The 27,841-nt window shown below is 47.4% G+C and overlaps 1 protein-coding gene across 1 annotated transcript; it reads right to left on the bottom strand.

The window, feature by feature from the left end:
* METRNL (meteorin like, glial cell differentiation regulator) lies at nt 1-24,053 on the bottom strand. Its single transcript, XM_084218366.1, has 4 exons — nt 23,801-24,053; nt 17,711-18,099; nt 1,438-1,497; nt 1-832 (listed from the first exon to the last, which is right to left on the bottom strand). Exons 1-4 carry the CDS (start codon nt 23,911-23,913, stop codon nt 516-518), a joined length of 879 nt encoding a protein of 292 aa, XP_084074492.1. The 5' UTR covers nt 23,914-24,053; the 3' UTR covers nt 1-515.
* Nucleotides 24,054-27,841: the final 3,788 nt, after the last annotated feature.

The following is a 27,841-nucleotide window of genomic DNA, read 5'->3' as shown; positions in this document are numbered from 1 at the left end:
TAAGAGTTTGGCTCCATAAATTTCTGTCATAAGAAACAACTTTGAATTGTACACCAAGCTTTTTACAAAGCATCAATGTTAAGATGTTTTACCGTGCTCTATCACATTCTTGGCCATTTATACAGAATACGCCATACCAAATGCTACATCAGCTTAAGACATTTTTAAAAATTAGTATTAAAAAGATACAAAGGCATCTTGGCTTTCATTTGGGTTTTTCTTTTATTAAGACACGGGAGTTTTCTTTGTTTGTTTTCCTAAGGAAGTCACTAAAAAAATATAATAACTTAATTCATAAGGACAAGATTGGTTAAAAATCCAGCCTTTCTTGCTTGGCAGCCCTCTGAGCTCGTACCTCTGTTGCTTCCATGAGCCTGTGAGCACTGCAGGCTGTGGGGTCTCAGCCTCCAGCTCTGTCCAGCCTCGGTGTCCAGGTTTGTTCAGAGTTTCCACTGCAGCCAGGAAACATTCCTGGCCAAATGCTAAAAGCGATCTTCGGCCAAACGGGGGGGGTTTCAATCTGGGCCAATCTCACATGGGTTTAGCCCTTTGTCTTTTGCCTCTTTGTACATCCTTTGGAAGTCTTTGAAACGAGGGGCACAGCCTAACCTGGCCTCCCCAAAGTGCATACGTCCTGTGAAAAGGAAGTCTCCATCTCCTGGCTTCACCCCACACTCCAGCAAGGTCTTTATTTGTCCTCTCCAGTTCCCACTCTCCCCTGTCAGCTGAAAGACTTTGCTCTTCTGCCTGTACAGTTTGTTGACACCAACGTGAATGATGGATTCTTGCTCTTCTGCCTCGTTCGTTACGTTTTGAATGGAGCCTCTGATCACTGGAAACAGAAAAAGGTTTGAAGGATTAATTTCTCAAAAATGCTTTGGAAGACCCTTGTCCAAACTCAGGCCTGTGCAGCCAGGGGAACTGACTTCACTACAGCAGCCCAAGTTGTGGTGCTTTGTTATACTGAGAATTAAGATTATCCAGTAACTTCCAGTATATATTTGCATTTTTCATAGTTTATATTTGTAATCTGTCCAGCATGTATTAAATTTAAACAGAAATATAGCATTAATCATGAAGATTTGTGCTAATGCTCCCTGACAACCTACTTTCTGTTCTTCAACCATTACAGATCCAGCTAGTGCTAATTTCCCTTTTAAAAAGGGAAGCATGGACAATTAGTGAAACTTTAGGTGTTTTGTCAAGTTGACCAACAAGAAGTAATGGTCTCTCCTAAATGCACCCAAATCCTTGATCTTCTACCGTGGTTGCTGTGTCACTGTGTCCACCCTGGGGAGGTGCCAGCTGGGCAGACACTTCTGAGCTCCTCCCCATGAGCCCAGCACCCCCAGAGCACATGTACTGCTGCTGGAGGCTGCAGCTGTGAGGTGTTTGGTGTTCATGGGAGGAGAGGGGACTGGGGAGACAGCAACTCACCAAAATCATTAGTGCAGACAGCCAGGAGCACCTCAGTGTCACTGCAGGGTCGGCAGGGAGCTGCACAGGAAGGGTGACAATTAGCAAAGGACTAAACAGCAGCAAATCAATAAATTTAAATAAATAAACCATTTTAACTAAACAAAAATACACACAGCATGGGCGCAATCACTCCAAAGATCTGTCTGGCATCTCTACCACCACAAGAAGTGGGGGCCAACTCTAGTTAACCCTAGAGCCTCCATGAGATTTTTGTACCCAAGCAGGAGTAGGGATCTCTTTAGCAATGCTGCTGGGGTATATTGTCTAGCAAACATTGCACACACTCACTGCACTTATGCAAAACCTCTTTTGGTACTGGGTGCTCTGCTGTAAATTCACTCAAAAGCCTTCAGATCACGTGTCCTTTATACTCTGATGGCAAAGCTCCTCTCTTACCATTTCTATCAAGTGTTGTTGGGCCATTTAGTCATCACCACATCAAAGATCCAGGAGGTTACAGAGTGGGGGAGGCAAAGGGGGGAGGGAAAAACCCCAATGCACGTGTTGGAGGGCGTTGGGGCAAAGCGGAAACTCAAGCCCGTATCTGCTTGAGCTCAAGCAGCACAAAGACCATTTCCTGTACTGCTGGAAACATTTGGATATCTGCACTAATCTAATCAATGCAAGAATGTGGCTCCTCTTTGTACTCAGCCAGATATTTCTGAGGAGAAGGTGCTGTAGTTGCAGTACAGATGTTTCTATAACACCCTGCTGAGGTCAGGAATTTGCTTATTATCAGGATCTGCCTGGCTATGCTCAGTGAGTCTGTCCACGGTGGCACAAGGATCAGAACCTTGTCTGTCACCTGGTGTCACCTCAACACATCACCCAGGAAAATGGAAACCCTGGATCAGCACAGGCAGAGACTCCAGCAGAGCAGGGCTCCACTGGAGGTGACTGGACAATGAGATTCCATCACACCGCCCACCACCGAACTGCTAACTGAAGCCACACCCACCCCCAAAAAATTTGGTTTTTGAACCTCAACATCTGAAAACACTTAGTTTAGATTCCCAAACAGTCACAGCCTTCCTCTCCCCCCACCTGCTTCCCAAAGTTGATCCATTGCACTTAAAAGTAGATTTAAGCCTGTCCATAAGATGCAGCTGGTGCCTCCAGTGCTCTGCCACCCTCCTGTCAGACAGCACAAGACACCCTCTGACACAAGACATGGCAAATCTCTTCTTTTTTGCAGGGACCCAGAAAGGCAGTGATCCAGAAAGAAGGATTATTGAACCAAATCCACCAGATTTGCTCCAGTCAGATGATTCATACACAGTGTAACACACTGTTTAATAGGATTAAAGGAAACGTAAAATGCACATTTCTGGGCAGGGATATTTGAAGGAATAATTCAAGGAGCTTAAAAAGCTCCGAAAGATGAGACAAGGAATAGACAAAATAGCATCTGGATCAATCACATTTCTGCTAAGTCTGAATACCTCCAAAGCTTTCAGAAACAAGCCACCTTTCCCTGCCCTTCTATGCCCATAACATATTTCAGCTCTCTTCTCCAGAAAAGGTTGGAAAATGTTTAATGTAATGAGAAATGCAGAACCAGATGAAGCCTGGACATAACTAGAGTACGAGAATAAATTCAGGTTAAAGATACTTCAAGTTTTAGACTCAAGAGATTTTGATCAGTGGCTAGGACAAATAAAGAAGCTTCATCTGACAAAGAAAGTTGTAACACAGAATCACAGAATCATTCAGGTTGGAAAAAACCTCTAAGATTATCAAGTCCAACCATCCCCCCAGCGCTGCCATGCCCACCACTAACCCCTGTCCCCAAGTGCCACAACCACACAGGTTTTGAACACTTCCAGGAATGGTGATTCCACCACTTCCCTGGGCAAGTCTCAGTGTGTTAGTCACTAAATACCCTACTATGGATTTGTTTCATTCATGGCACCTCCCAAATCCATCCAGGGCAAAAATCCCTCTTCCCCAGGCTCCTTCTGTCCAAATGAGGACCTGACTTAGATCAACCACACAGAGGGAACTTGCACAAATCCCACAGCACTTTCACATGGACACAAGCTCCAAAACAAACTACAGCTGATGGACATCCTCTAAACCCACAGCTGGATTTCAGGTATTTCATTCTGGAAAGACCTTGTAATAAAAAGGCATCTCAGCTTTTATAAGTCTTGGTTTAGACCAGACACCTCTGTAGTTCATCCAGCCCCATCAGAAAATTGAAAACACCAAAATGACTAAGGCATTTCTGTTCTCCAAAGGAGTCCAACACAAGCAACAGCATTAAAGATGAAAAACAAAATGCTTTAAAAGTGGTTCCTTCCATTTAAATAGACTGACACAGTAAAAATCAAATGAACAAATCTCCATGTGTACACAGAATAAAATCATTTTAATTGTGGACCCTAGGCAAAATCCTGCAGCCTTTTAAATACAACAGGAAATTAAAAATGCTCAGCATTGCTCACACTAGATCATTACTTAAAACCTGCTTCAGGTCCAGCTGACTCACAGCAGTGTGGTGGCATGTGAGCTGCTTTAACAACCATTCTCCACCACCCATCTCTGCAGCTCCAGACAGATGAAGACCAAAAATCCTCCTCTGTGAGACAACTCCCACATCTGCATTCACAGAGTATCAAATGGATCTTGCAAGTGGCAAAAACAAGGTATGGAAGCACAGATGGAAAGCAAGTTGTGAGGGATTACTGCTGAGGTAAATGGACCATTAAAAAGCAAATACCATCCACTGGCTACAACCAAAGCCTGATTTCTACAAAGGCTCACAAAAGAAAATCAATCCTTAGGAGGTGGCAATGCCTACACTTTCTTTTGAATCACAGCCATGAAGGAATCTGTGTGTTTAACACAAAAGTTCGTAGCTTTAGCTGCAGTTCAGCACTCATTCCCCTTGGATTGGGCAGCAGGTGCTCTGCTCCACCCATAGGTCAAAATAACACACACACCTCAGGCTAGAACAGGAAGCATCCTTATGACTATTAAAAAATAAATTAAAAAAAAACAAGCCCAAGAAAAGCACTTCACTCATGCACAGCAGGTGAAGATGTTCATTTTCTGGGGAACTGGGCCTGGTTACTAAACAAGGCAGCTGTGTTTGCCAGATCCTGACTCCCTGGGGATGTCTCGAGGGCTGCCCAGGTTCTCACATCCAAAAGCAAGCCTATGAACTTGCAACAACAATATCAACGTCAGCTGCTCTAATTCCTTTAAACTCCATGAGCCAAAGAGCCTTAATTCATACAGCAGCAGGAGAGAGGTGGGAAAAAAAAAAAACCACACAGAAAAGCAACATTTTACTGAAGTCCTCTACAGCCCAGATGCCTCTAACTCAGCTCCAGCAGCAGTGGCATAAAGCCTGCATTGTGCACGTCGGCTGCCGACTCTCCTGGGAGCGCCTTTGATGGATTTTGACAGTATCCTGACCTGGAGTAACCTGAGGCAGCCCTCTCCCTCCAACACCCAGAGCCTCCAAAGGCCTCTCTATTCACCTCCCCGCAGAGGGAGATGTAATTACATCATTCCTCACAAGCCAGCAGTCATGTCCCAGCTGCTTTGAGCGATTTGCCCTCTGAACCTGGTGTTAGTGAGGAGGACGAGGCGATGCTAACAATAGACCGCACTTGTTGGCCAACAGTTTTGTCAAACACGTTGCTGGTCCTCTCCTGGACCTCTCCACAGGGAGGCAGAAATGCTTGGTAAGAGAGGGATGTGCCCTGAAGAGATGCCAGCCTCAGGTGGTTCCCAGCTCTGCCAGCACCAGGGAGCTGGGCTGTCTGGAGAGGATTTTCCCCAATGTTGAGGATGATTTGAGTGCCCCTTTAGTGCTGCAGTTTACACTCTGCCCAAAGAGCGGTGGGAGGTGTCGCTGGCCTCTCTCAGCTCACACACACAGCTCCAATCCTTCCTCCTTTGGTTTGTGTGCATACAACCCTTCTTTCCTTGGAAAAGAGGAGGTGGGGTTGTGGAGGGGCCGTGGTGGAGGATGGCAGCTCCCTGCAGGACACATGGAACCGAGACGTGCTGGCTCTGGCTGCAGGCGTCACACAAACCACATGAAGGGGCCTGGTCTTCTTTTGAAATATTTGTGTTTCAACAGCCACCCATGGGTCTGACTGACCCAACCTTACCCCAAAACCAGCTTCCAACCCACAAGAAAGAAGTTTCTTCTGCCTGTCCAGATTTTTCTCAACGTACTCCATGGTGTCACAGCTATCAGAACACCCCACGAGCCCTGCTGCAGGTCCCTACCCACCATCCCAACAAAAGACCTTCTCCATCCTGTCCCCAGAGAGGCTGTGCTGAACACCCACCCCTGAGCCAGCAGCACACACAGGAAGAGACACATTTTAAGCAGAAGTGAAAATGTTGAACACAAAGTAATTGCAGAAAACCACTTCACCGAGGAATACCCTTTGGTTTGGTGAAGAAGCGGGTGCACGCGTGCCGTGTGGTGAAGGTGTGGATGCTGGGGGAGGAAAGCACAGAGCTCTTTATCTGCTCTTCCACAGCACACATCACCCACACCTCAGTACTTCTGAACAGCCCTTTGATGAGCAATCAGACCTTTTTAAGCATTAAGAGCTACCAAGGAGGTCCAGGCAAGGCTGAAGTGTTGTTTTCTGTTCGTTTTTCTGATTAAACAAGAAGTCTTTTCTCTTCAAGACATTCAGATGGGTCCTGTTGCAGTCCCTGTACTGCAGCACCTCCAGGCACACCCCTGTGGGGCCACAGACCCATTTCCCTCAGCCTGACATCAGCATTAGTTCATATGGAACAAAAAAACCCACCCACACCTTTCCAGCTCTTGCTGCCAGCTCTGTAACTGGCAGCACCCAGACTGGAAAGGGCATCATAGGATGAGTCTCCTTCCTGGAAACACAGAGTGCAGACTTCCCAGAGCAGATTACAAAAATAGAGATGTGGTTTCTCTAATAATGGTGCATTTCTCTGTCATTTTTCTGAGTCCTAAGCAAAAATTATGATGTCTCAATGGATTACTGGATCAGTGATTTAGAGACAGGAGTTAAGGGACAAGCATCATATGAGCAAGAAAAAAAATAATAAATCTTGCCCTGATCCTGCTTTAACTAATTACAAAGTGAAATAAATCCTGCTAATTGTTTCTTCTTAAGTATGCCTGTGCTTCCCCTCTGAAGGAGCATTTCTTCCATGAAGCAAACCTCTCACAGGTCATATCCCAGACAAAAAAAAAAGCCTACTCTGCAGTGGAGGTGGACAAGATTTTGATAACCACTCTGGTTTACCAGGCTGTGACTAGTCCTTTCCTTTTCTTGATACACCTCAACTTTCCTCACCACCTCAGAAAGCTCTTCCTGAGCAAGCCAAAACAACACTCAACCTCAAAACCCTCACAACCCCCACACTGAAACACCACCTAGAACTACATCGATGCAGCTGCTCTGTCAGTGCCTCTTGTATTTAGAAGGAGCTGGAGCTGAGGCCAGCAGAGCTGCATCCAGCACACCTGCATTGAACACAATACCTGCAGCCACACAGTGAGGAAAAACAGGGCCAGGAGACACAGAGCCTCTCCACAGCTGGGCTGGAAATTACTGACACCCTGTCACAACACACAGAGGAGCTCTCTCATCACTCCTTTGTTTCACAAGGTTTTCCTGTCTTTGGATGGGGTAGGATTACAGGGCTTTCTGCAAGCACTGCACTTTTCCCAGCATGTCAGTAGGAAAACAGCAAGTCAGGGAACAAACAGGAGAGTTGGACTTGTCCTGCTCCCAGCCCTCTGGATCAATAAACCTCAGACATGGGACCACAGAATCACAGAACAGCTTGGGACAGAAGGGACCTTAAAGATCATCTCATTCCCACCCCCTGCCATGGGCAGGGACACTTTCCACTATCCCAGGTTGGTCCCAGCCCCATCCAGCCTGGCCTGGGACACTGCCAGGGATGGGAGAGCCACAGTTTCACCCTGCCAGTGACCTCCCTATCCTCACAGCAAAGAATTTCTCTTTAACATTAATCTAAATCTCTCCTCCATTAGTTTTGAACTGTTACCCCTCATCTTATCATTATCTGCCCATGTAAAAAGACAGGCTCCCTTTTTTTTTTTTTTGTTAGCCCCCTTTAAGCACTGAAGGCCACAATGAGGCTGTGCTTTGATCAATACAAAGTTAATGCTGTGAGTAACCTCATGAGAGTTTAGTGCTCTTCTGAAGGCAGAAATGTTCATCCCCCTGTTTGCTAGAAAGTCAATCTGAGCCCCTGTGCTGAGCAGAAGAGGCAACCTGGGACAAGGATCATGGGCAAAGATACAAAACTCAAAGATTCCCTTCTTACAGCCAAGATTTGGTACAGGACAAGGTGGTGGTGGAGCAGCTGAAACAACATCAGGATGCTGCAGTGGACATCCTTCCCTGAGCTCCCTGAAGGGACACCAGTGATTTTACCCCTGCAGAAAAGGAAGTCTCAAATCCCATTCCTTGCCTTCTAACACTCAGTTCAACTTGCACATATGTACAAGTTTCCAGAAATAACTTGGAAAATACAGATACTGGCCAAGAACAGTTTAAACCTGCAAATAAATTTAATGAAATGCAGACTTTTGCAGGCTGTGGCATGGACTGTGACAAGAGAATCGAGTCAATACCACTTCCTTCCTGCAAAGAAAGAATAAAAAAAGCATATTGTAAAACCTCACTATTAGAGATGTGATGACCTTTGTGTTCTGAGAAACGTTAGGACAAGAGATCATAAACCAGAAATTTATCTTTTCACAGAACTGTCTTCCAAGAGGGTATTAAAGTCCCTAAGACCAAAGATTAACTATTTATGTAAACAATGTGAGGAAGAGATTTGGTACTAGGCAAGCTCTGTTTGCAACAGCTTTCAAACTGAAATTGGCTCAGCAGATACAGAGCACGTAAGGATCCTTTGGGATTGATGCCTTTTTGCTGTTCCAAGATGCAGCAGCCATTCTAACAAATGAGCTGAAAGGTCAGCTAGAAACACAGCCATTTGTTTAAAATTTAAACCAAAGCAAAACAAAAGGAATGAAAAACCCACGGAGCGCTTTTTATTTAAGCAGCATTAAACATTATTAAACTCTACCTCCATGCATGAGTTGCATCAAGCCAGGAGAAAGGATGAAAAGTGTCACAGCTTCAAGACACTTCTTGCTGTCCCTCCTCTTTCCCCTCAGTGGCAAACCCCAGCACTGGGGTGGGCAGAGACAGAACAGTGACTGGATCGGTGCCAAATCCCAGCCCAGCTCCTACACTTACCCATTGCATCACAGCTCTAGAAAAACCCTCAGTTACAGTCAAGCCTGCAAGATATTGTGTCCAAAAAGCCCCACTCAGCAGATCAGATGTCCAGTTAAATTAAATTCCTCTCTCTCACTGCAGCAGCAGAGCCCAGCAAAGCAGAAGTGTCTGCAACCAGCCCAGCCCAGGTTCCTGTGCCAGCAGCACCTGTACACATCTGCTTTTTGGTTTGTTTTTTTCTTTCCTCTTCTCCCTCCCTAACTGCAATTAAAGGGAAGAGATGGCAGCAAGATAACTGCTGGGAATTCCTCCTGCTCTACAGGCACAAGACACCACTATAAAGCCATAAAAAAGCAGCTCTATTTGACTATCTCACAGAAAATCCCTCTCTCCTTCCTCAAACCTACCTCTACTGCCCAAGGGGGATTAGGAGTGGGAAGCATGAGGAGAAATGAGCTGCTGGGAGTCAGAGGTGCCTCTGGATGGTTGAGGAGCTCCTGTGATCCCCTCTGACCTGCAGCAGAAGGGTTGGAGCAGAGTGTCCCTTGCTGTCACCCCAGAACGTGCCAGCACTGCACCCCTGCCACACAGGACCAGAGGAAATGCTTCCCCTGACTCAAAACCCACAAAGACTTCTGGCTTGGCTCATCCCCTCCCAAAATTCACTCCAGAAAGATTTCTTCTTTCTTCTAAAGGAAACGTCATGCCAAGGCCTTATAAAAGCTCACAGGGGTCAGATCCAGGGAAATGTGAAGTTATTCAGTGTTTGATGTCCTGTTGGGCTTTGTCTCTGCTAGCTAACACCGAGCTCAGCTGTCATGCAGGGCTTGCAGAGCAGAAAGTGAACAAGCAAGGTGTTTTTCACTCCCATGCCCTGGGGAAATTGTGCAGCCAAGCACTTCTCCCTGTCCCTGCCAGGGCTGCAGGAGAGGCTGGGGCCAGCACCTACCACCAGGCTGGAGCCCTGCCAGGAACACAGAGCCTTCCCTCCCCTTTGGTCCGGTCCATTAATGCCTCTGATGGAGCAGAGGAATAGAATTAAGAAACAAGTGGTTGGTTAAAGATAAACCCTGAAAGTGGAGTAATGACAGATCAAAGATTAAGTGAGTCTTTAAAGAAAAAAAAAAAAGAAGTATATGTGCACTCAGCTCCACACAGGTCCTTCTCTTTCCTGTTTCTAGAAATCAAATTCTTTTTGGTATCTGGGAGAGCTCTGAAGGAACAAGGCCAGTTTTCATTCTAAAACCATGTTTGTTTGATCAGTCTATTCTTGAGAAGAGTTGTGGAGGGGCTACATCCACACAGTGAGAGATCTCCCATGCTGTAACATTGTCCAGGTAACCTTTAAAAAAGCCACTTAAAACTTTTCTCTTGTAACAGTAAAAGCCTTGAGATACATCACCTTTCCTTCCTTCCAAGCACACCCTGCTTGCTCATATCCAGCCCCTTCACCAGTTCTACATAGGAACATTTTTTTTTTCTCTCACATTTCTGACACCCACTTCCAGAAGCAACTGATGTAAAGCCAGCAGCAGTTCTGGTGGGGCAGAGGGGCATCCTGCAGAGACAGGAATGATCCTGGGAGGCAGACAGGGCAATGCAATGCCAGAGCAGCTCTGTGTGCATTTCCCAGCACCTCTGAGCACTGCAGCTCTCCCAATACAGAAAGGATGAGGGCAAACACCAGAGGTGATGCCCATTGCAGGAGTTAATGCTCAAATCCCATAAAGGAGTCAACCCACACCAAAAAATTCTTCCACAAATCTGAACCAGAAAAAGGTTAACTGGACCAAGGCTGTCCTAGGGCAGCAGCCTTTCTGAGCCAGTATTAAACCTCCCAAGGTCAGACCTAACATATCACAGCTTTAGGTCCAGGATATCTTCCAAGTATCTGTGCAATATTTCAGTGAATATTTTCTGGCTTCTAGCACAGATCGAGGTGAAAGAGATTTTCTGTCCTGCAAATCAAGACTCCAACACAGGAAAGATCTGGCCCATGTTTCAGTCAGTGGGAAGAGGAATGCAGCTTCCCCACCCTCTCATCCCTTCTTTAACTACAGCCTCAGGAATTAGCAAACTAAACAGTTCTGCAGAACAAGCACAGAGCATTATTAAAGACTGCCAAGCAACTGGGCTGGACTGCAGCTCTGTTTGTGGGACCATCTTTGGTGGTACACAAAGGTCAGGGCAGAGCAGAGCCCCAGCTGCCCAGACAATCCACCTGACTGCTTATTGGTTCTGACTGCCCACTGAGTTGAGAAATAAGCTAACGGCATTCGTGGCCAGTCTAGCAAAAATAAGCTATTTTCTATCCCCCTGTCCCCTGCAGCTGTGTATTTATCACTGCAGCCCCATTGTCACCTCCTCTGCCCACTGCAAAACCAACTCCTGCCCAACATCAAAGGACGAGCAGGGCCAGAGAAGATGCTGGCAAAGCCATTTTCTTGGGAGAAGGAGAGATTAAATTAGGGAATCCATCCAATTTTGGTGGGGGTTTTCTTTTAAGTGAAGGCTTCTTAGTCCAATATTTTTCAGACCCCAAAACATCAGCCTTGCTCAGTTCCAGGTGATGGATGGGTGTGTACATTCCCTGAGCATCAGAGCAGCACTTTGAAACCATTCCACACAAGAAAAAATAAAATAAAATCAAAAACTTTGTTCTCAAACTCTCCCACCCAGTCAATCATTCACCACAAACCTGACCAATTCAGGCACATGAATAACTGGAGCAGGTTTCCAGCTTCTCAGAATTATTCCCACTCCAGGCAGTGTTAGAGAGCAGCCAGCCTGATCCAGCTAGGTGCTGCTCCATGACATGTGGTTCAGTGACAAGCCCTCAAAAACTAGCTTTAAATGTGTTCTTTGCACATTAGGGTTAGGAAATTCTGGTTATATTTTCATGGTTACTTTGTACCAAGATTTGGATCCTATGGGGAAGACCAAGTTAGTGTGGACAGGCTCTCCTGCAAGGAGGGGAAGCACACACCAAAAAAAAATCCCATTTAAAACAGAGTATCCTAGAGCAGGAGTGTCAGAAGGATCCCTTATACAGCCACTAACTGCAGTGTGTTTTGAGAAATAACAATAAAGGCTGTTTTCTGATGTTCTTCTCTTAAAACTTGTTTAAGATCTTTTAGAGAAAAGTCAAACAAATCATCAAAGCTTTGGGTGCACAGTTGAGCCACCCAGCAAGGTGTGCTCAGGCTGATAGGGCAGATCCCTCAATTTGGCTCTTTATTCTTCATTGGCTGTTGATTATTCATTTCTCCAGCAAACCCCAAATGAGAGGAATGCAGCATCAGCCTATTCTGTGCACTTCATAGAGTCACAGAATGGTTTGGGTTGGAAAGGACTTTAGAAACCCATCAAGCTCTAACCCCTCAACCCCAAGAGTTTTAACCTGCACAGAAAACAGGGAGGGGAGAAATACAAAGCACAGAATTTTCCTCATCTGATGGGATGGATTGGAACAGAGCCCATGCAGCACCCAGGGGTGCTCCCATTCTGCCACACAGGGCAGTGCCAACATCTCAGACGGTCACAATGACTCAGGCAGAACCTGTGCCAGGCATAAAGGTCATGGGGACTTTCAGTTTAAGTGTTCCAAGTGCTCCTTTCCATCACCTCTCCTGCCCACAGCAGCCAGGAGCTCAGTCATGGTTACCCTGGCAAAGAGAGGGCACAGCAGGCACGGCCTCCTGCTCAAAACACCTGAAAGTTTCCACTCTGACAAGGAGTGAAAAACACACCAGAGTGAGGATGGTGAAATACTGGAACAGCATGCACAGAGCAGTGGTAGATGCCCTAAACTTGGAAATATTCAAAGCCAGCTTGGGTGGGGCTCTGAGCAATGGGTCCAGGGAAGGTGTCTGCACACTGCTGGACTGGATGGGCTGTAAAGGTCTCTTCCAAAATAAACCATTCTGTGATTCCAACATCTGCTGCCTCAGGTTACAAAACTAAGCAGCACATCCAGCCACCAAGAATGAAAAAACCCTAAAGATTGGGTATTTGTGAGGAACCAGACTAGGAGCCTACAAGGTGGAATGACAACAGAGGCCTGGGAGGATACCTGCAGAGATAGGGCAGATTGGTGCCCCACCTCTGCCAAACACACTCTGCATTAAAGATCAGAAGTTAAGAAGGGTGCTTTAAAAAGCCATTTGTCAGCAGAAGCACTGGTATAGCCCAAAGACTCCTGAGCTTTCTGAATTTCTGATCTGTTTTCTCAGGACAGTGAATTAACAGCATACAGGAAATAGCTGAATACTGTAAATTACTTAACTGGATTTATCCGGTTTTGCCTTGTTTTTCAGATGCCCACAGCAGTGCTGTACCTCCTGTGAATTCATATTCCCAGCCAGGTACCCAGCATTAATAAAGAAAACATATAAACCAGTTAATAGAATCTGCACTAAATCTGTAGATGCCATCAAGATAAAGGAGCATTTTTGTTAAAGTTTGACTTCTTTACTACACAGAAGCAGGTGGGTAATGAAAGGGTTTTCAATATACCCCCTGAGCTCTGACAGCTAAATTACACACACCCCCATGAGTGTGCAATGGGAAGAGAAAGCTGCACAGCTTGAATAAAGCTCAATGAAACACTCTTGAAACACAGACTTAAAGTAACAAAATAAAACTCCTTTGGTGGGACAGGGAGGAGGATTCACCTTCCTCTCCAAAACTTTTGGTCAAACCTACAGATTCTTGTTTCAGATTAGCTGAGCAGAAGGTGAGGTACTGAAAAAGTCAATTATTCTCAAGGGACCTTCACAGTTTTCATAGATATTTAAAGCCAGCAGTCTGCTGTGGTGCAAGGCAGACCTAACCCAGGCACAGCTGAGGAGCTCATGTGGGTCAGCACCTTCAGAAAACTTGTAGGGACTACATGGCCAGACCACTTTTGCCAAAACCTCCATCTCTTTGTCACTATGGGCAGTGTGGCTGATACTCAGAGCATTTTCTTCCTGCACAAGCAGAAAAGATTAGAATCAACAGAATTCAACAACACAAACAAGTTCTGCTGATTCTCCAATGGCCTCAGGCCAAAATGTCACAGTGCCTCAGTTCTTCATTGGGGCAAACACTGAGGCTCCAGAGCAGGAGCTGGAGTTAATGGACCATCAGGGAGGATGGGAACAGAGGGGTGCAGCCCAAAGCCTAATCTGAAATCAAAAGCACTTTCAGTCAACCATCACTTTGGATATGAAGAGAGAACACACCCATCCAGATGCCTGAATTGTCAAGGTGACCCTTCTTAGGGACTACTCCCATTAAATGATGTCAGGCATGTTTGCCTTCACTCCTCTTCCCATCTTCAGAAACTACAACCCCACAGAAATGCACTTTTTTTGACTGTTACTATCACGGTAAAAAACTTCCCATCCCAGATGTCAGCGACCTGAATTAAAATCTACCAGTACAGCACAAATTCTTCCTACACTTAAAATTTTGAGAGACTGTGGTAAGGCAGAGTCAGAGCCAAGAAAAGGGTTAAGTCCCCAAAATCTAGAAAATTGTTAAGACTGCCCTGTGTCGTTCAACTTTACAAAAAAAGGGACAGGGCAATGCAGAACCTGCACATGTTTTCTACTGAATTATTTGCTAGACTCTGATTAAGTGGGAAAGAATGGCTGTAAACTAATAAAACTTGAGGATTTCTAATTAAACCACAGGCACCACGCCAAGCACTGTTGATTTGTTGATGCACCCTGCAATGTCAGGACTCTAAGGACACAACAGGTCATTAAAGTATTAAACAGATGACTTACACCCTTTAATCAGCGCTGGGATGCCAGGTTAGGAAGAGAGAGTAAATTCAAGGGCAGAGTACAATAATTATCACCAGGAAACAAACCCAGCATTTAGGGAAAGTGGGGAGAAGTTGTTAGCAAGTATTTATTGCACAAGGAAGGGGCTGGATTGCTGAGCCCCACACCTGGGTCTTTTATGACAGGCATCTGAAGCAGCAAGGAAATCATGCAATGTTTGCAATTTTCAGCTCTTTGCCATCAGAAGAAGCACTGCAGCTTCCTCTGCCCGGCACATCTCTGACCCCATCTACAACAGCATCTCACATCTCTGTCACCTCTTCACACCTACTGCCAGCTCTGCTAAACTCTGTCAAACTGCAACTGAGACACAGCAGCCTCTTTTTCCAGAGTGCAGCAGGCAAAAACATCAGCCACGCTCGTGAACAGGGGACTGAAGTAAGGCTGGTGGGAAATGCAGAACCTTAAACCCAGTTTTCATCTCCTTTGAGATCAGCACTTGCCCCTGACTTGAGCCTCCTCTCCAGGGGAAAAAATCTTCAGTGATTGCAAACTCCCCCTCCAAATGAGCAGCTCAGTAAAGGGCATTTAGTCTGAGGCTTCACAGAAAAACTAGAAGCAGCTCCAGAAGAAAGGAGGTCCACAAGCTGCAAAGAGCCTCAAATATATTGCTCTGTGGAAGCCTCACAAGGCAGCTATTTGGCAGTTCCCCCAGACGTACAGATATTTATAGGAAAATAAAAGTGCTCATCTAAGTGAGTAGTGGAAAGAGTCATGTATGGCATTTTCATCGTGTTTTCACCCTGCACAGCCCCTCCCCAGAGTCTGAGGATCCAAAAAAAGGCAAGAGAAATAATTTAAAATACAGTAGAGGTCCCTAGTTTGCCCTGAAGGCTCTGCTGATGAACTATTAAAAAGCTTCTTCTAGCCAAACAAGACACTTGGAGAATGGAGCAGATTCCCCAGCACATTGTTTCATAAGACAGCACTGAAATTTAACCAGTGTCTGTTACAGCTGAAAATACAGCAGTCACTGAAAAAGTGATTTAATGTGCCTATTAAAGAGGAAGGCTGTAATTGGATGCAGTCCTCAGTTTGACTTCTGAACGTCCCTGAAAAAATACTCCCATCAGCTTTAAAAACCTCCAAGACTTAATGTGTAAAGAAGAGCATTTAGTTCTGAAAACACAGCAGTTTGTGCTGGTAAAGGATGTCAGCAGCAAGTCCTCAATGAGCAAAGCTCAGGAGAAACCACAAGTGCAGCCTAAAGCCAGCAGTGATAAGCAGCGTTTCTGTCACATTATTTTATTATATTGCAAAAGCAATTTCGACTCTTTTGGAAAATAAAAGAGCACAGGACTTTTCTTAGTAAGTCTAAGTGACTTCTCATTAGCCTTTCTGTGTCTCCATCCTCACAGCCTGACAGAGAAAGCAGCACTGAATCTGGGAACATTCTCCAAATAACTGATTAAACAATGTATTTAATGTCTTCTGCAATGGAATTTTACTACATAGCTGACATTCTGCACAGTGTATTCATCTTTGCACAAATGATCTTACTGGGAAAGCAGCTCAGCAGAGATACCCCACTTCATTTGCAGCAATTTTTGGATGTAGCAGAGCAGCCTGCTTAAAATGCAGAATGCCCAATAATAAGCTACCACTTGTGAGCACGGCAAAAGTAAAGGAAGTGACTTCAAATTTAGAATATTTGTGTTTATATTTTTTTTGTTGTAATGGCAAAGCTGCCACCTGTCAGTTCCCGAGGTTACTGCATCAGCCCTGAGCCCAGCTCTGCTCAGCCGAGTCCAGCTCAGAGCTGCACAAAAAGTAAAGCCCCATCTGAGCTGGCGTGACAACATTTACCACTGGCAGGGCAGCACAAATACAAATACACAAACAGACAAGGCAGAGCCCGATGGGGAAAGGAGCCAGGGGAGGGGAGGGGATGGAACGAGTTCTGCAATCACTTAGCCCAGAGAAGACACCCCTGGAAGATCCAGCTGCAGTTTAATTAGTCACACCACTGCTTATCGAGCAGCATCTCAGGCAGAGCATGTGGCATCAGCACGGCAGGGTCTGGCCAGCATCCACACAGCTCTTGGGCCACACAGCCTCACTAAACATCGGGTTTACCCCGGGCTGAGTCATCCCAAGTGTGCTCTGAGGACTCTTCTGCCTTCACCCAAAAGAGCAAAGGCAGATTTCAAAAGAGAAATCTGGTTCAAACAAATCCAGTTCCCCACTTAAAATACCTAAACCTTGAAATCCTTGCAGTCATTTGAGATAAACGACCCTAAATCTGCAATTCCTTGGGCTGTTGTGGAAACCTCCTTGGTTTTGGGGATAAAAGCTAGAGGCAATGCTGAGTGGATAAGATCCATGAACCAGATATCCCCTATCTAAGGGGAATTCCCCCCCTTTCACCCTGTCATCCTCCACAAATGCCAGTTTTTCTTCTCAAACTAATTGCTCAGCACACTTAGGTCACACCTACAGCCCTTGTTCCAAATGCTATTTAATACCAGACTTTACAGGCTTGTAAGATCTTTTCGTTTGTCCACTCCTCTTTGCTATAAGTTTTTCATTGGAGTAAAACTCCTCCCTACCAAACTTGTTTTTCATAATGGTTTAAAGAGAGAAGACAACATCCTGTAAAATTATTGAAGAGCTCTGCAATGACACAGTAATGCTCAGGAGACCTGAGGAAGGAACACACCATTTTCCTTGCTTGAATAAAAAAAAAACCTCACAACAGAAAAAGCAATAATTAGGTCAGCAAGTAGCACTATTTGCAAAGGGGACGAGGAAAAGGAGTGCCTCCTTGTTCAAATGTTTATTATTCAAAACATGCAGTGGGGTCTTAAAAACTGAGTTAAAAAGTAGTTAGAAAAGTGTTACAGCAAGGCTGGGAAGCCCAGGAGTTCAATGTAGGTAAAGCCAGCTCCTGAAATACACCCCAGACTCCTGCACACTGTGGCCCTCAACAAATCACTGGAGTTCAGCCCATGCCACCACCAGCTTCCAAAACACAACAACAAACCAAAAACCAAATCAATTCTTCTGCAATAGCTCTGTTTATAAAACATGTCCTTAAAAGCACACGAAACTCACAGCCAGCCACTTTCCCACTCACTCACTCACTCACTCACTCAGCCATCTGTTACACATCCCATACAGGAGGTGGGAGCCTGACAATACCCCAGAACTCACCAGAAGCTGTGTGCAAGTCAGCTGCTATCCCCTTGCTCATCAATTCGTACTGGAAGCCTGTGATCTTCCTGCTAATGTCCTGCTGAGGAGTGGCCTCCACAAACAGCCCCCCCTGGTCGTAGCCAAAGCAATAAACTCTGCTGGGGCTGCGCTCTCCATCTCGGACCAAGAGTTTCAGTTCTCCAGTTTTTTCCAAATAAATATTTGCTCCTGCAGAGTCTTTGAAGGGCTTTATGCAAACAGTCAAGTGTTTGTAAGAGGCAGGTGAAATATTGGGGCGCAGGTTGACTATGAGTGCTCCCGTGGGGTACATCCACTCTATGGAGCCCTCGGAGCAGCGGAGGTAGACCTGTTCAACATCCTTCCTGTGAGACTCGTGGGTCAAGCCACTGCAGGAAGAAAGAAAGAAAGAGAAGGTTAGAGAAATGACAGAGCTAACAATGGGAATGTCAAACCTTTCAAAACACGCAGCAAGAAATGCAGGAAGCCCAGGACATCACTGGGTGTTGGCCCATCCAGCTCTGCAGCGCAGGTCTCTTGCAACACTTCAACCTTAATATTACAGGACAATTTTAAATCATCCCCCAGAAGAAAACATCAAACCACAGTAATAGGCTTCAAAATTAAATAGGATATAAGCACATGATCAAAAGTAATTCAATTACTACAGGCTCAGGTACTGCCCATCAGCTGAGCCGTGCACACTGAGTAAAACACGTAGGCTCTAACTCCCTTCCTGGTGGCTCAATCCAGCATGTTCTCCAGCCTCGCAGATCAGACTCCACCTTTCTCCAAGTACTTTGTTCCCCTTCCAAGTCTATATTCCCAATGGATCTGAAACTGGGAGGGGTGCCAAGCTCACCCTGTAAATTGCAGCAAAAGCAATGCTCTACGTGCTACGGATACCCTCCTAGCCCAGCTGGGCAGCCCCAGTCTCCACACTGGGAGGTAGAAAGAGGAGAGGAGACACCTCTGTCCCTTGTCATAGCTGGGGAAGCACCAAATGTGCTGCTTTTTCTGGTAGGAACTTGCTCCTCCACTGCTGCCCAGTATGAGGTTTAAGCTCAGTTTATCATTTTCACTGATGGGCTGAAAACAGACACAGAGCTGTGTTTAGCAGGAAAAGGAACACATGGCCATTTTCTATGGCCAAAAATGAGCAGCCCAACAACCATTCCACAGGGACCACAGGGATGGGATAGGAGGGCACAGGAGGGCACAACAGGGTCCCAGGGCCAGCTGCTAAGCAGGATGAGTAGTAAATCAGGGCAGCCCTGAACAACCCCTGCTGCCCATCACTGATGCTGGAACAAGCCCACCAGCTCTCTGCCAGAGTGACCAAAGCCCTAAGACAGCACTGCACAGGGCAGGCACTGCAGCTGGAGGAACAAGCTGTGGGAAGCCTGATTTATTGGCTGCAGTATTTGGGTTATTAGGGAGAAGTCCTTTGGGCCCAGTCTCTGTCCTGTCACAAACCTATTGAGTGAGGATGAGCAAATCACTTCACCACCAAGCTTGTTTCTCCTCCTCCTATGCTCTGAGCACCTTGTTCCCAAACACAAGCACCTTTTATCCTGTGCCTGTAGAGGACAACCCAAAACCAGACTCTTTGTCACCTCGTGGGTCTGCTTTGCAGGATTTTAGGGAAGCTTCACAACATTCCCACTAGAAGGTAGATGAACCAAGATGAGAAAAAAAATAATTTAAAAGGATTAAGTCTGAGGTTACACAGGAAATCTGTGGCAAAAACATATTTTAGTGTAGTGCAAGTGATGACATCAAGTGCTGGTTCCTCAGCAGAAACCTCCAAATACACATTTCCCCATCCCAAAGACATATTTGGGTACTGAACAGGGTCTAAATTCGAGTCAGCACTTAGAAAGTAACTACAAGCAATGTGTAAAAGGGAAAAAACCCAAACCATATGGTTTGCATTTACTGTTGACGTGACTCATTATTGTGAGTGTCGGTGTGACCTACTTGATAGAGGTTACACGAGGAAGCTCAGAAAGAAAAAAGTCATATTTAATAACAATAGAGCCTCCAAACATGTGCTTTTGAAGAATCTTGAAAGCCACATCAAGCACACAGATGAGGAGGAAAGAGGGACAAGCTTTTAACCTTTAGACTCTTGCCCTCAAATTCAGTAGTATTTAACACATTCAGGAAACTTTACTTGCAAAGGGATATTTCAAGTTGACTGTAAATCCACATCTGGTCCACAAAATCAGTTTTCACCACAGCACACACATGATGCCACTCAACAGAAAACACAGAAGTCTGTTTATGCACAAGCTGCAAATAAACAAAACTAAACAGTGTAAAAGTTATCCTTCAGCAAAGGGGCAGAAAGTTATCCTCACACATCACTTGTCCCTACTCAAGATATCAAAACAAGCTGCAGAGGTTTTGCAGGACTTATACTGGCACATTCCAGCCTGAGTGCTTAAACAGAAGGAAGACACCAGGGGCAAAACTCTGAACTCATGCAGTGAAACTCCTGTTGCAAGTGATCCCAACAACGCTGAGGCAGTGAATTTCTGCCAGAGGAAAGAAAAAAAAAAAAAAAAAGCTACATTAATTTTGTTCAAACATTCACGGTGTTCAAACGAAAACAGGGTGGACTCTGAAATTATCTTCTGAAAGCCAATTATATCCCACAGGCAAGAGTGATGCCATTAGACAGATACATCAAGCACGAGTGCCTGCACACATTAAGCCTTATAATAAAGGATGACTCAAAAGTTAAGCAGATTTCAAAATACATGTTCACATTATTTACCAGCAACCATCATCATCCAGTAAAACCTGTCACTTTGCTTGCAGTCAGAATGACTTGTCCTCACACTGAGACTGCTGAACACCAGGTTCAGCTCTCACTAGCCACCCATCAGACACACCAGGTCCACACAGCAATGGAGACCCAGGAGCCTCGTTATCCTCCAAACTCATTGGAGTTTTGGTTTTTTGATTATATGGCAAGGACACGGGGCAGGTGTCTCATGGTTGCAGCGATGGATGAGCCATCCACCCATTTTAAATGTGTTTATTGGGACTCACTTCTATAACAAGCTACTTCTACAGCTACTTCCTCATACCAATCCTGAATCACTGCATCTGTCTCCTTGCTCTTCTCCCTTTCTGTCTTCAGCCATCCCCTTGTGTTTGCCCTGAAAAACCTGGTACAACATCACTGCACTGAGCTGTTATGCTGCAATGTGGAACAGGTGTTATTTAAAGAAAAAGGGAGCAAGGAGAATATTCACACCATCTACTGCAGTTATTTATTTCTTTATTCCATTAAAGATGTGCTGAAGAGCCCTACAAGCACCCATGTCCACCCTGCAATGAACACAGGGAACTTTTGCTCCTCAATTGGAGAATTTAATAAGAGATGACAGTCTAGTGAACATTAAGAATTCCTCAGAGCCTCCACCATACCAAGAGCAAGACTGATGGACAAAAGCAGCCACATAAGAGCTGAATTCTCTGTCCTAGAGTCAAACATGCCAGGCCAGCATATTCTCTCAGCCTGTCACTGAAGCACTTTTGCCCAAAGCATCACGAGGTCATTGCAGCACAAAAACCTGAAGTTAGAGCAAAAGTAATAACTGAACACATCATAGTGAAATTTCTGCTTTCTCCTGGACAAAGCTTTCCTGGAAGCTCTCTGACAAGCTATTTATTAAGATGCTATTATGGCTTGTACTTAAATTGCAGGTGTCAAGCTGTGCATTGCATCAGATTTCCCTGGAAGCATTGGGGATATCCAGAGGAATCCTAGTGAAGCTCTTCATCCTGCTCAGGGGTATAAGCTCATCACTTCTCCACAAGCTAGTAGGGAAAAAACCCATCTCCAGAATGTTTTGGTTTTAAGACTATTGCTTTAACATGTATATTAAGGTGAGAAAACACCTTCAGGTTTACTACAGAAGATGATGTGACTCCCAAATCCACCAGCAGAAACCAAGCTATGACTCCACTGTAGTTTAAGACTATGTCTGACATTAAAGTTCATTACTTTTCCTAAAAGTCACGGTAAAAATCATCACATGACTTCAAAATATACTATTTTGCATTAAAAAAAAGTTCTTTCTAACCCATATAACTCTTAGCATCCACACTGAAATATTTAATTAATGATATTTACTGATGCATCAAATGACTTTCTTTCCTTCTCAAGTGCTGTGTTTTTAGGACAAGCCAGATTATGTTGAGCAGCCTTAAGACTGCCAGCATTTCTGACAACACCTGTTTGCCACCAGTGAGGCCTAAGTCAGCCTGGGTTCCTTTATCCCCAAAACTCCAACCCACCTGAACTCCAAAACTCCCCCCCAAGTAAAACCACCCAGACTAAACTTTGCTCTTCCTTCCCTGCTCATCCAACAGCTTCATCACAAATCTGTCACTGCTTCAGCTCACCTGAACAACAACAGGTGAGTAAATCCAAGCTGGCAGCTCCAGGCTCATCCCAAACTCACTCACAAGATTTCACTTCCCCCCTGCCCAAGCATCACCCCCTTAGCTGATACTCAAGGCATTGCTTATTCCAACCCTTCTCAGGTGACATGAGGGGTCACTGCTTGCTCTAAGAAAACAGGACAAAAATAACAGCAAAACAGGACAGAACTGCAGGGGTTTGTCACCATTCTTTTAAAATACTTGCTGCAGTAGCAGGTGGGAAGGTCCAGCTAAGTAGTGCAGCTGAGATGCTTTGGAATGCTTTGGTACAGCATTTTCAGGGTTTTTTGGGGTTTTTTTTTTTGTATGTTTGTTTTGGGGGGGGTTGTTTGGGTTTTTGGTTTTTGTTTTTTGGGTTTTTTTGTATAAAGAAAAATGACAAATTGGGAGCTTGCCAGAGGTTTCATCCCTGTCAATCAACTCATCTTCAAGTGGATTCACTGCTATTAACTATGCATCAATTATCAAAAAAAAAGAAAAAAAAAAGAAAAAAAAAAGTAAACACAAAGCACCCCGTTTCAGATAGTAAGAGATAAGAAATCATGATGCTGAAAGTCACTCCAATTGCCTCCCCACTTTAAATTCTCTCTACTCTAAATCACTCCATTGATAGAGGCCGGCCAAACTTTTAAGTTAGAGAAAGTCAGATCTGAAGAGTGCATTCGAGTTGAACCATTTTACTCTCCAAGTAATTCTGACCCAGCAACACTTGCTAGTTGAGCAGAGCTGCTTTTTTAAACCTATAAAGGGGAGAGAAGGTCACAGACCCAACCACACGCGCTAAACATATTACAAGCAATTAAAGGAAAGATAATTTGGGAGATAAACACTTGAGAACTGGAGAGGTTTCTCAACCGGTGCAATTAGAATAAATCAGCAGCGCGGCCGCTGTGCCAGCCCCCGCTCCCGGAGCTCATCACCATAATCATCATCTCCGAGAGAGCGGGGAGTGACCCCGGGGCTGAGCGTCAAGTGCGGGACCGAAGGGAAGGGAAGGGAAGGGAAGGGAAGGGAAGGGAAGGGAAGGGAAGGGAAGGGAAGGGAAGGGAAGGGAAGGGAAGGGAAGGGAAGGGAAGGGAAGGGAAGGGAGCAGACAGGAGCCAGCAAGAGCCCCGGGGATGGCCGCGCTGGCAGCGGCGGGAGCGCTCCGCAGGTGCAGCGCATCCCAGCGCCGCTCCGAGCCGGGGCTGCCTCGCCGCTCCCCGGGCGCGGCCGCCGCCTCCGCGGAGCGCTGGGGCCGCGGCGAAGATGGTCGAGGGGAGAAACTTCTCCGCGGCGGACTTGGCACCGCCCTCCCTCTCCCAGCCCCCCGAACAGCGCCGAGGGGAGCCCAGCCCGCCCCGGCCCCTCAACCCCGCCGAGGGGAGTCCAGCCCGCCCCGGCCCCTCCATCCCTCCCTGCCCGGGGGCCGCTGCCCAGCGTCTCTTTGCGGTGAGCCCGCCGGGAGGGAGGGAGGGAATCAGAGCCGCCCCCGGCCCCGGCTCTCCGCCGTCCGCCGCCCCGTTCGCGGGCTGGGCAGCACAGCGGGAAAATCTCCCTTTTGTGTTCGGCATCAGCATCTTCTCCCGGCGGGACGGCGATGGACGTGGCAGTCCCCGCTCCCCCCTGCCCGGGCAGGATGCCCCTCACCTCCCCTTCCAGTTGCACAGGTCGCTGGAGTACTGAGCCGCGGCGCCGCCGCCCAGCAGCAGCCGCAGCCCCAGGAGCAGCGGCAGGAGCCCGGAGACCGGGGCGCTCCGCATGGTCCCCCGGCCCGGTGCGAACGCGGTGCAGGCGGCGGGGAGCGATGTGAGCGGCGCCCGGGGCTCGCTACATGGTGGGGAGCGCGGCAGGGCGGCGCGGCTACCCCATCCCCGGCTCCCGCATCCCGGCTCGGCGCGGCGCCGCTCGGCTCTGCCGCTCGCACCCGCCGGCTGCGGGCTCCCAGCTGAGGGGCGGGAGCGGCTCGGCCGAGGGCCGGCTCCTCCTCCCCCTTCCCCCTCCCGCCGCTCCTCCTCCGGCAAGGCAGGCACTTGCTGCGCCGGCAAAACGCGGCGCCGGATCGGGAACAGCGGCCGCCCGCGGCTACGGCCCGTCCCGGGCTCCCCGCTGCCCCGAGCCCCCTTGGCAGATGTCCCGGCCCGGGGTGAGAGCTCCGCTCCTGCCCCGCCCTGCTTGGGCTCCCCCAAGCTACCCTGTGTAGGAAGGGGTGATGATGGGCAGGAGCGAAGGGTTTCGTTTGGCCGGGAAAGCTACTGAGATGCGCTCTCCGCGCTGGGGCGGCCCGCAGGGACCCGCAGCGTGTCCCGGGGGTGCAGCCCTGGGTGCCCGCAGTGACCCCCAGCCTGTCCCGGGGGTGCAGCCCTGGGTGCCCGCAGTGACCCGCACCGTGTCCCGGGGGTACAGCCCTGGGTGCCCGCAGTGGCCCGCAGCCTGTCCCGGGGGTGCAGCCCTGGGTGTCCGCAGTGACCCGCAGTCTGTCCCTTGGGGTACCCGCAGTGACCCGCAGCCTGTCCCGGGGGTACAGCCCTGGGTGCCCGCAGTGGCCCGCAGCCTGTCCCGGGGGTGCAGCCCTGGGTGCCCGCAGTGACCCGCAGCCTGTCCCGGGGGTGCCCGCAGTGACCCGCAGCCTGTCCCGGGGGTGCAGCCCTGGGTGCCCGCAGTGACCCGCAGCCTGTCCCTTGGGGTGCCCGCAGTGACCCGCAGCCTGTCGCGGGTGTACAGCCCTGGGTGCCCGCAGTGACCTCCAGCCTGTCCCGGGGGTGCCCGCAGTGACCCGCAGCCTGTCCCGGGGGTGCAGCCCTGGGTGCCCGCAGTGACCCGCAGCGTGTCCCGGGGGTGCAGCCCCGGGTGGCCGCCCTGCACCTCGCAGGTGACTCAGTCTGTCCCCAGCGGTGCCTTCAGCCTGTCCCCGAGGTGCAGCCCCGGTGCCCGCCCTGCACCTCGCTGCAGCAGGTGACTCAGCTTGCAGAGGCGCGGTTCCCGGTAGATGAAGGCTGACGATTTTGCTGCAATTTTCTTGTGTCTCCACTTAGCAGGAAGCACTTGGGACTCGATCTTATTTGTACTACTCTTCACCACTTAATGACCACTCGGGATAACTCCTTGTGTTGTTTAATGTCCCGGGTTATTCCGCTGTTGACTTCAGATACTTAACCCTTAGTGACAGAGACCCCTTAGAAGCCTTCCAGGACGTGAGGGAAGTGCAGGGCGTGAGTCAGCCCAAACTACCCGGGCCAAGATAAATGGGGAAAAAAAACACGGATGGGGGTAGGAGGAAAATGATCCAGCTGCACACATACTGTGCTCTGATATGCCAGCTGCCACATAATTTCTTTCAAAGAAGCAATGAGGGGGTTGAGATTGATATTGTACATCCACAGACAGGAGAGGGGTTGAAATATTTCCAGATCAGCGAGTTTCTTAGTCTCCTGTTGCTCTTTCAAGAGTCTGCCATGCAGCTTTATGAAGGGAATTGATTTCGCTAGGTGACAGTTCATGAATGAGCATTAAACATTTACACCCTGTTCGCAGTTTGGTGTGTTAGCCTCCTTAGTACCTGTTAAAACACCTTGCCCTGGTGCCTCTGAGAGCATCCAGTGGCTGAAGCAGGATATTCCAGCTCTGAAAGCTTCCTGCCTGCTGCTGCACCGAGGATTAAATCCTTTGCAATGTATCCCTTTCCATTTGCGGGTTTAGCTTTTCATGTCCTTTTTGTTTGGTAAATTACAGGTACTGTGTTCTGTTGATTATGAAGTATTAACATAATTACAGTAATTCTGCCCAATGATGCAATGCATGTAAACATGTAATTAGCACAGAGGGACAACACCGAGCAAAGTGATGACAACATGCAATAATGCAAAATGCCTTTTTCTCCCAGTCATGTGCAGTAATACAGGCTTTAGAGCTCAGTGCCTTGATTATTCCTTTAGAAGGAGGTTTTGTTAGAATGTTTTGCTTCCTTGCCTCACACTGGAAAGAAAAGCATACAGAGAAAACACCGTATTGCTTTATTCCTCAGAGTGTTTATGTGTGCAACCCCCTGCACGCCCCCCAACCTACTGTATCTGATTTCCTTTGCAATATTCGAACTCCCTGCATTTGATAAAACAAACAAGTGCCCAGGCAGCTCACATTACCCTCTGGAACTTTTGAAACTGCCTGAAAACTGTGAACTTTTAAGATAGGGAACAGAGTGTGCTATTTTGCAGTGGCTACTACCTCTGGCTTTTATTCCCCCCTCCTTTTAACTCAGAAAAAGCGGTGGCATTTAGTTCTCGGGACCCAGAAAAGCAATGGCAACATGGGGACTTTGAAAGCCCCTCCTGTCCTCCACGCCTTCCTGATGCTGACACAGTTTTCATCCTCCCCAAGCTGCCGAGCCTTACAAGTGAGCAAAGCCAGGGCTGGTGGCTGCAGAGCCAAGGGCTGTGGGTGCAGAGCCAGGGATCGTGGCTGGGGAGCAAAGCCCAGGTTAAGCCTCCCCCAGTTCAAAAGTGAGGGGCAGCAGGAGATAGGGAACCTCAGCGGCGAAGGGGGCTGCTTGGTTTGCTCATTTGCATCTCAATCCCTACAATGCTCTTCCGGCTACTCACAGCTATTCCATAGTAGTGCTCTTGGCTGAGATCTGGGAACACGCTCAAAGGGTGAGGCAGCTTTTGGATGCACTGAGCTGTTTTCTGTTTGAGCTGTGAAAAGCAAACATCTTTTCAAGAGAGAACATTCTGAACAGTAATTTATTTTTTTTTTTCATTTGCGATTCAGAAAGAGCAGAACTTCACTGAAATCTTGGGAGGAAAATATTGTATAATGTCGAATGGAAATATAAATCTTTTGCAGCAAAGGCTTCACACTCCTCTGAAAACAGAAGTCACTGAGTAACTACTCTGACCTAATGTGGCAGGACTGGAGATACAGGTTCTGGAAGCAGCTCCTTACACTCAAACACTTGAACCCCAATAAAGCTCCACTGCCTTCCTCAAGGAGCAACTCAAAGATGAGACTCTGCACAGTCACTTCAGACACTTCCTTCTAAATTCACTTTAAATATTTGCTTGTCACGGCTACCGACCCAGGCACAAACAGCAGCGATTTTAAAGGACTTTTAAGGATTTTAAAGAGCAGGCGGCTGCAGGAGGAGAACCTATTAAAGGAGAGATGACTCATTTTCCTCAGTACTCAAAAGTACAGATTTGAGGAAAGCAAAATCAAGTAGTGATTACAGATGGGCTCAAGCTCAGGTCTGGATTCAAATTTTCTTCAAAGCATGGCTGTGTTTACATTATTAGGGACAAACCCCCCTGCCAAGTTGGGACCCGCCGGAAGGCACAGGAAGGGCACTTTCAGATGCTGGATTTGGGGTTAAGCACATCTCAGCTGAACATTCAAAGCTGCTTTAAACAGTGTGGCACAGCTAATCTGTTGAAAGGTCTCACTCAGCCTTGCTGTCCCCAGGGGAATATGTATGGGAGAGCTGTGAGCTCCTGTGAGCTGCGCTGGTCACTGCCCAGCCGTGTGTTGGTTTCACTACGTGTCCCTGTTTTGCAATTTCCAGGCAGCCCCCTCTCAGCTGATTTATTGTCACGCTACTCAGTTTGCAGGAGGGGAATCAGGTCCTGTGGTTACAGAGCAGACCCAAGGGCTGGTGCCTGGTGTGCAGCCCCTCGCTGCCTGCCAGCAAGGGAAATC

Source organism: Fringilla coelebs (genome assembly GCF_963513975.1).
Source record: "Fringilla coelebs genome assembly, chromosome: 19".
Taxonomy (NCBI): Eukaryota; Metazoa; Chordata; class Aves; order Passeriformes; family Fringillidae; genus Fringilla; species Fringilla coelebs.
This window is presented reverse-complemented; position numbering and strand designations above follow the sequence as displayed.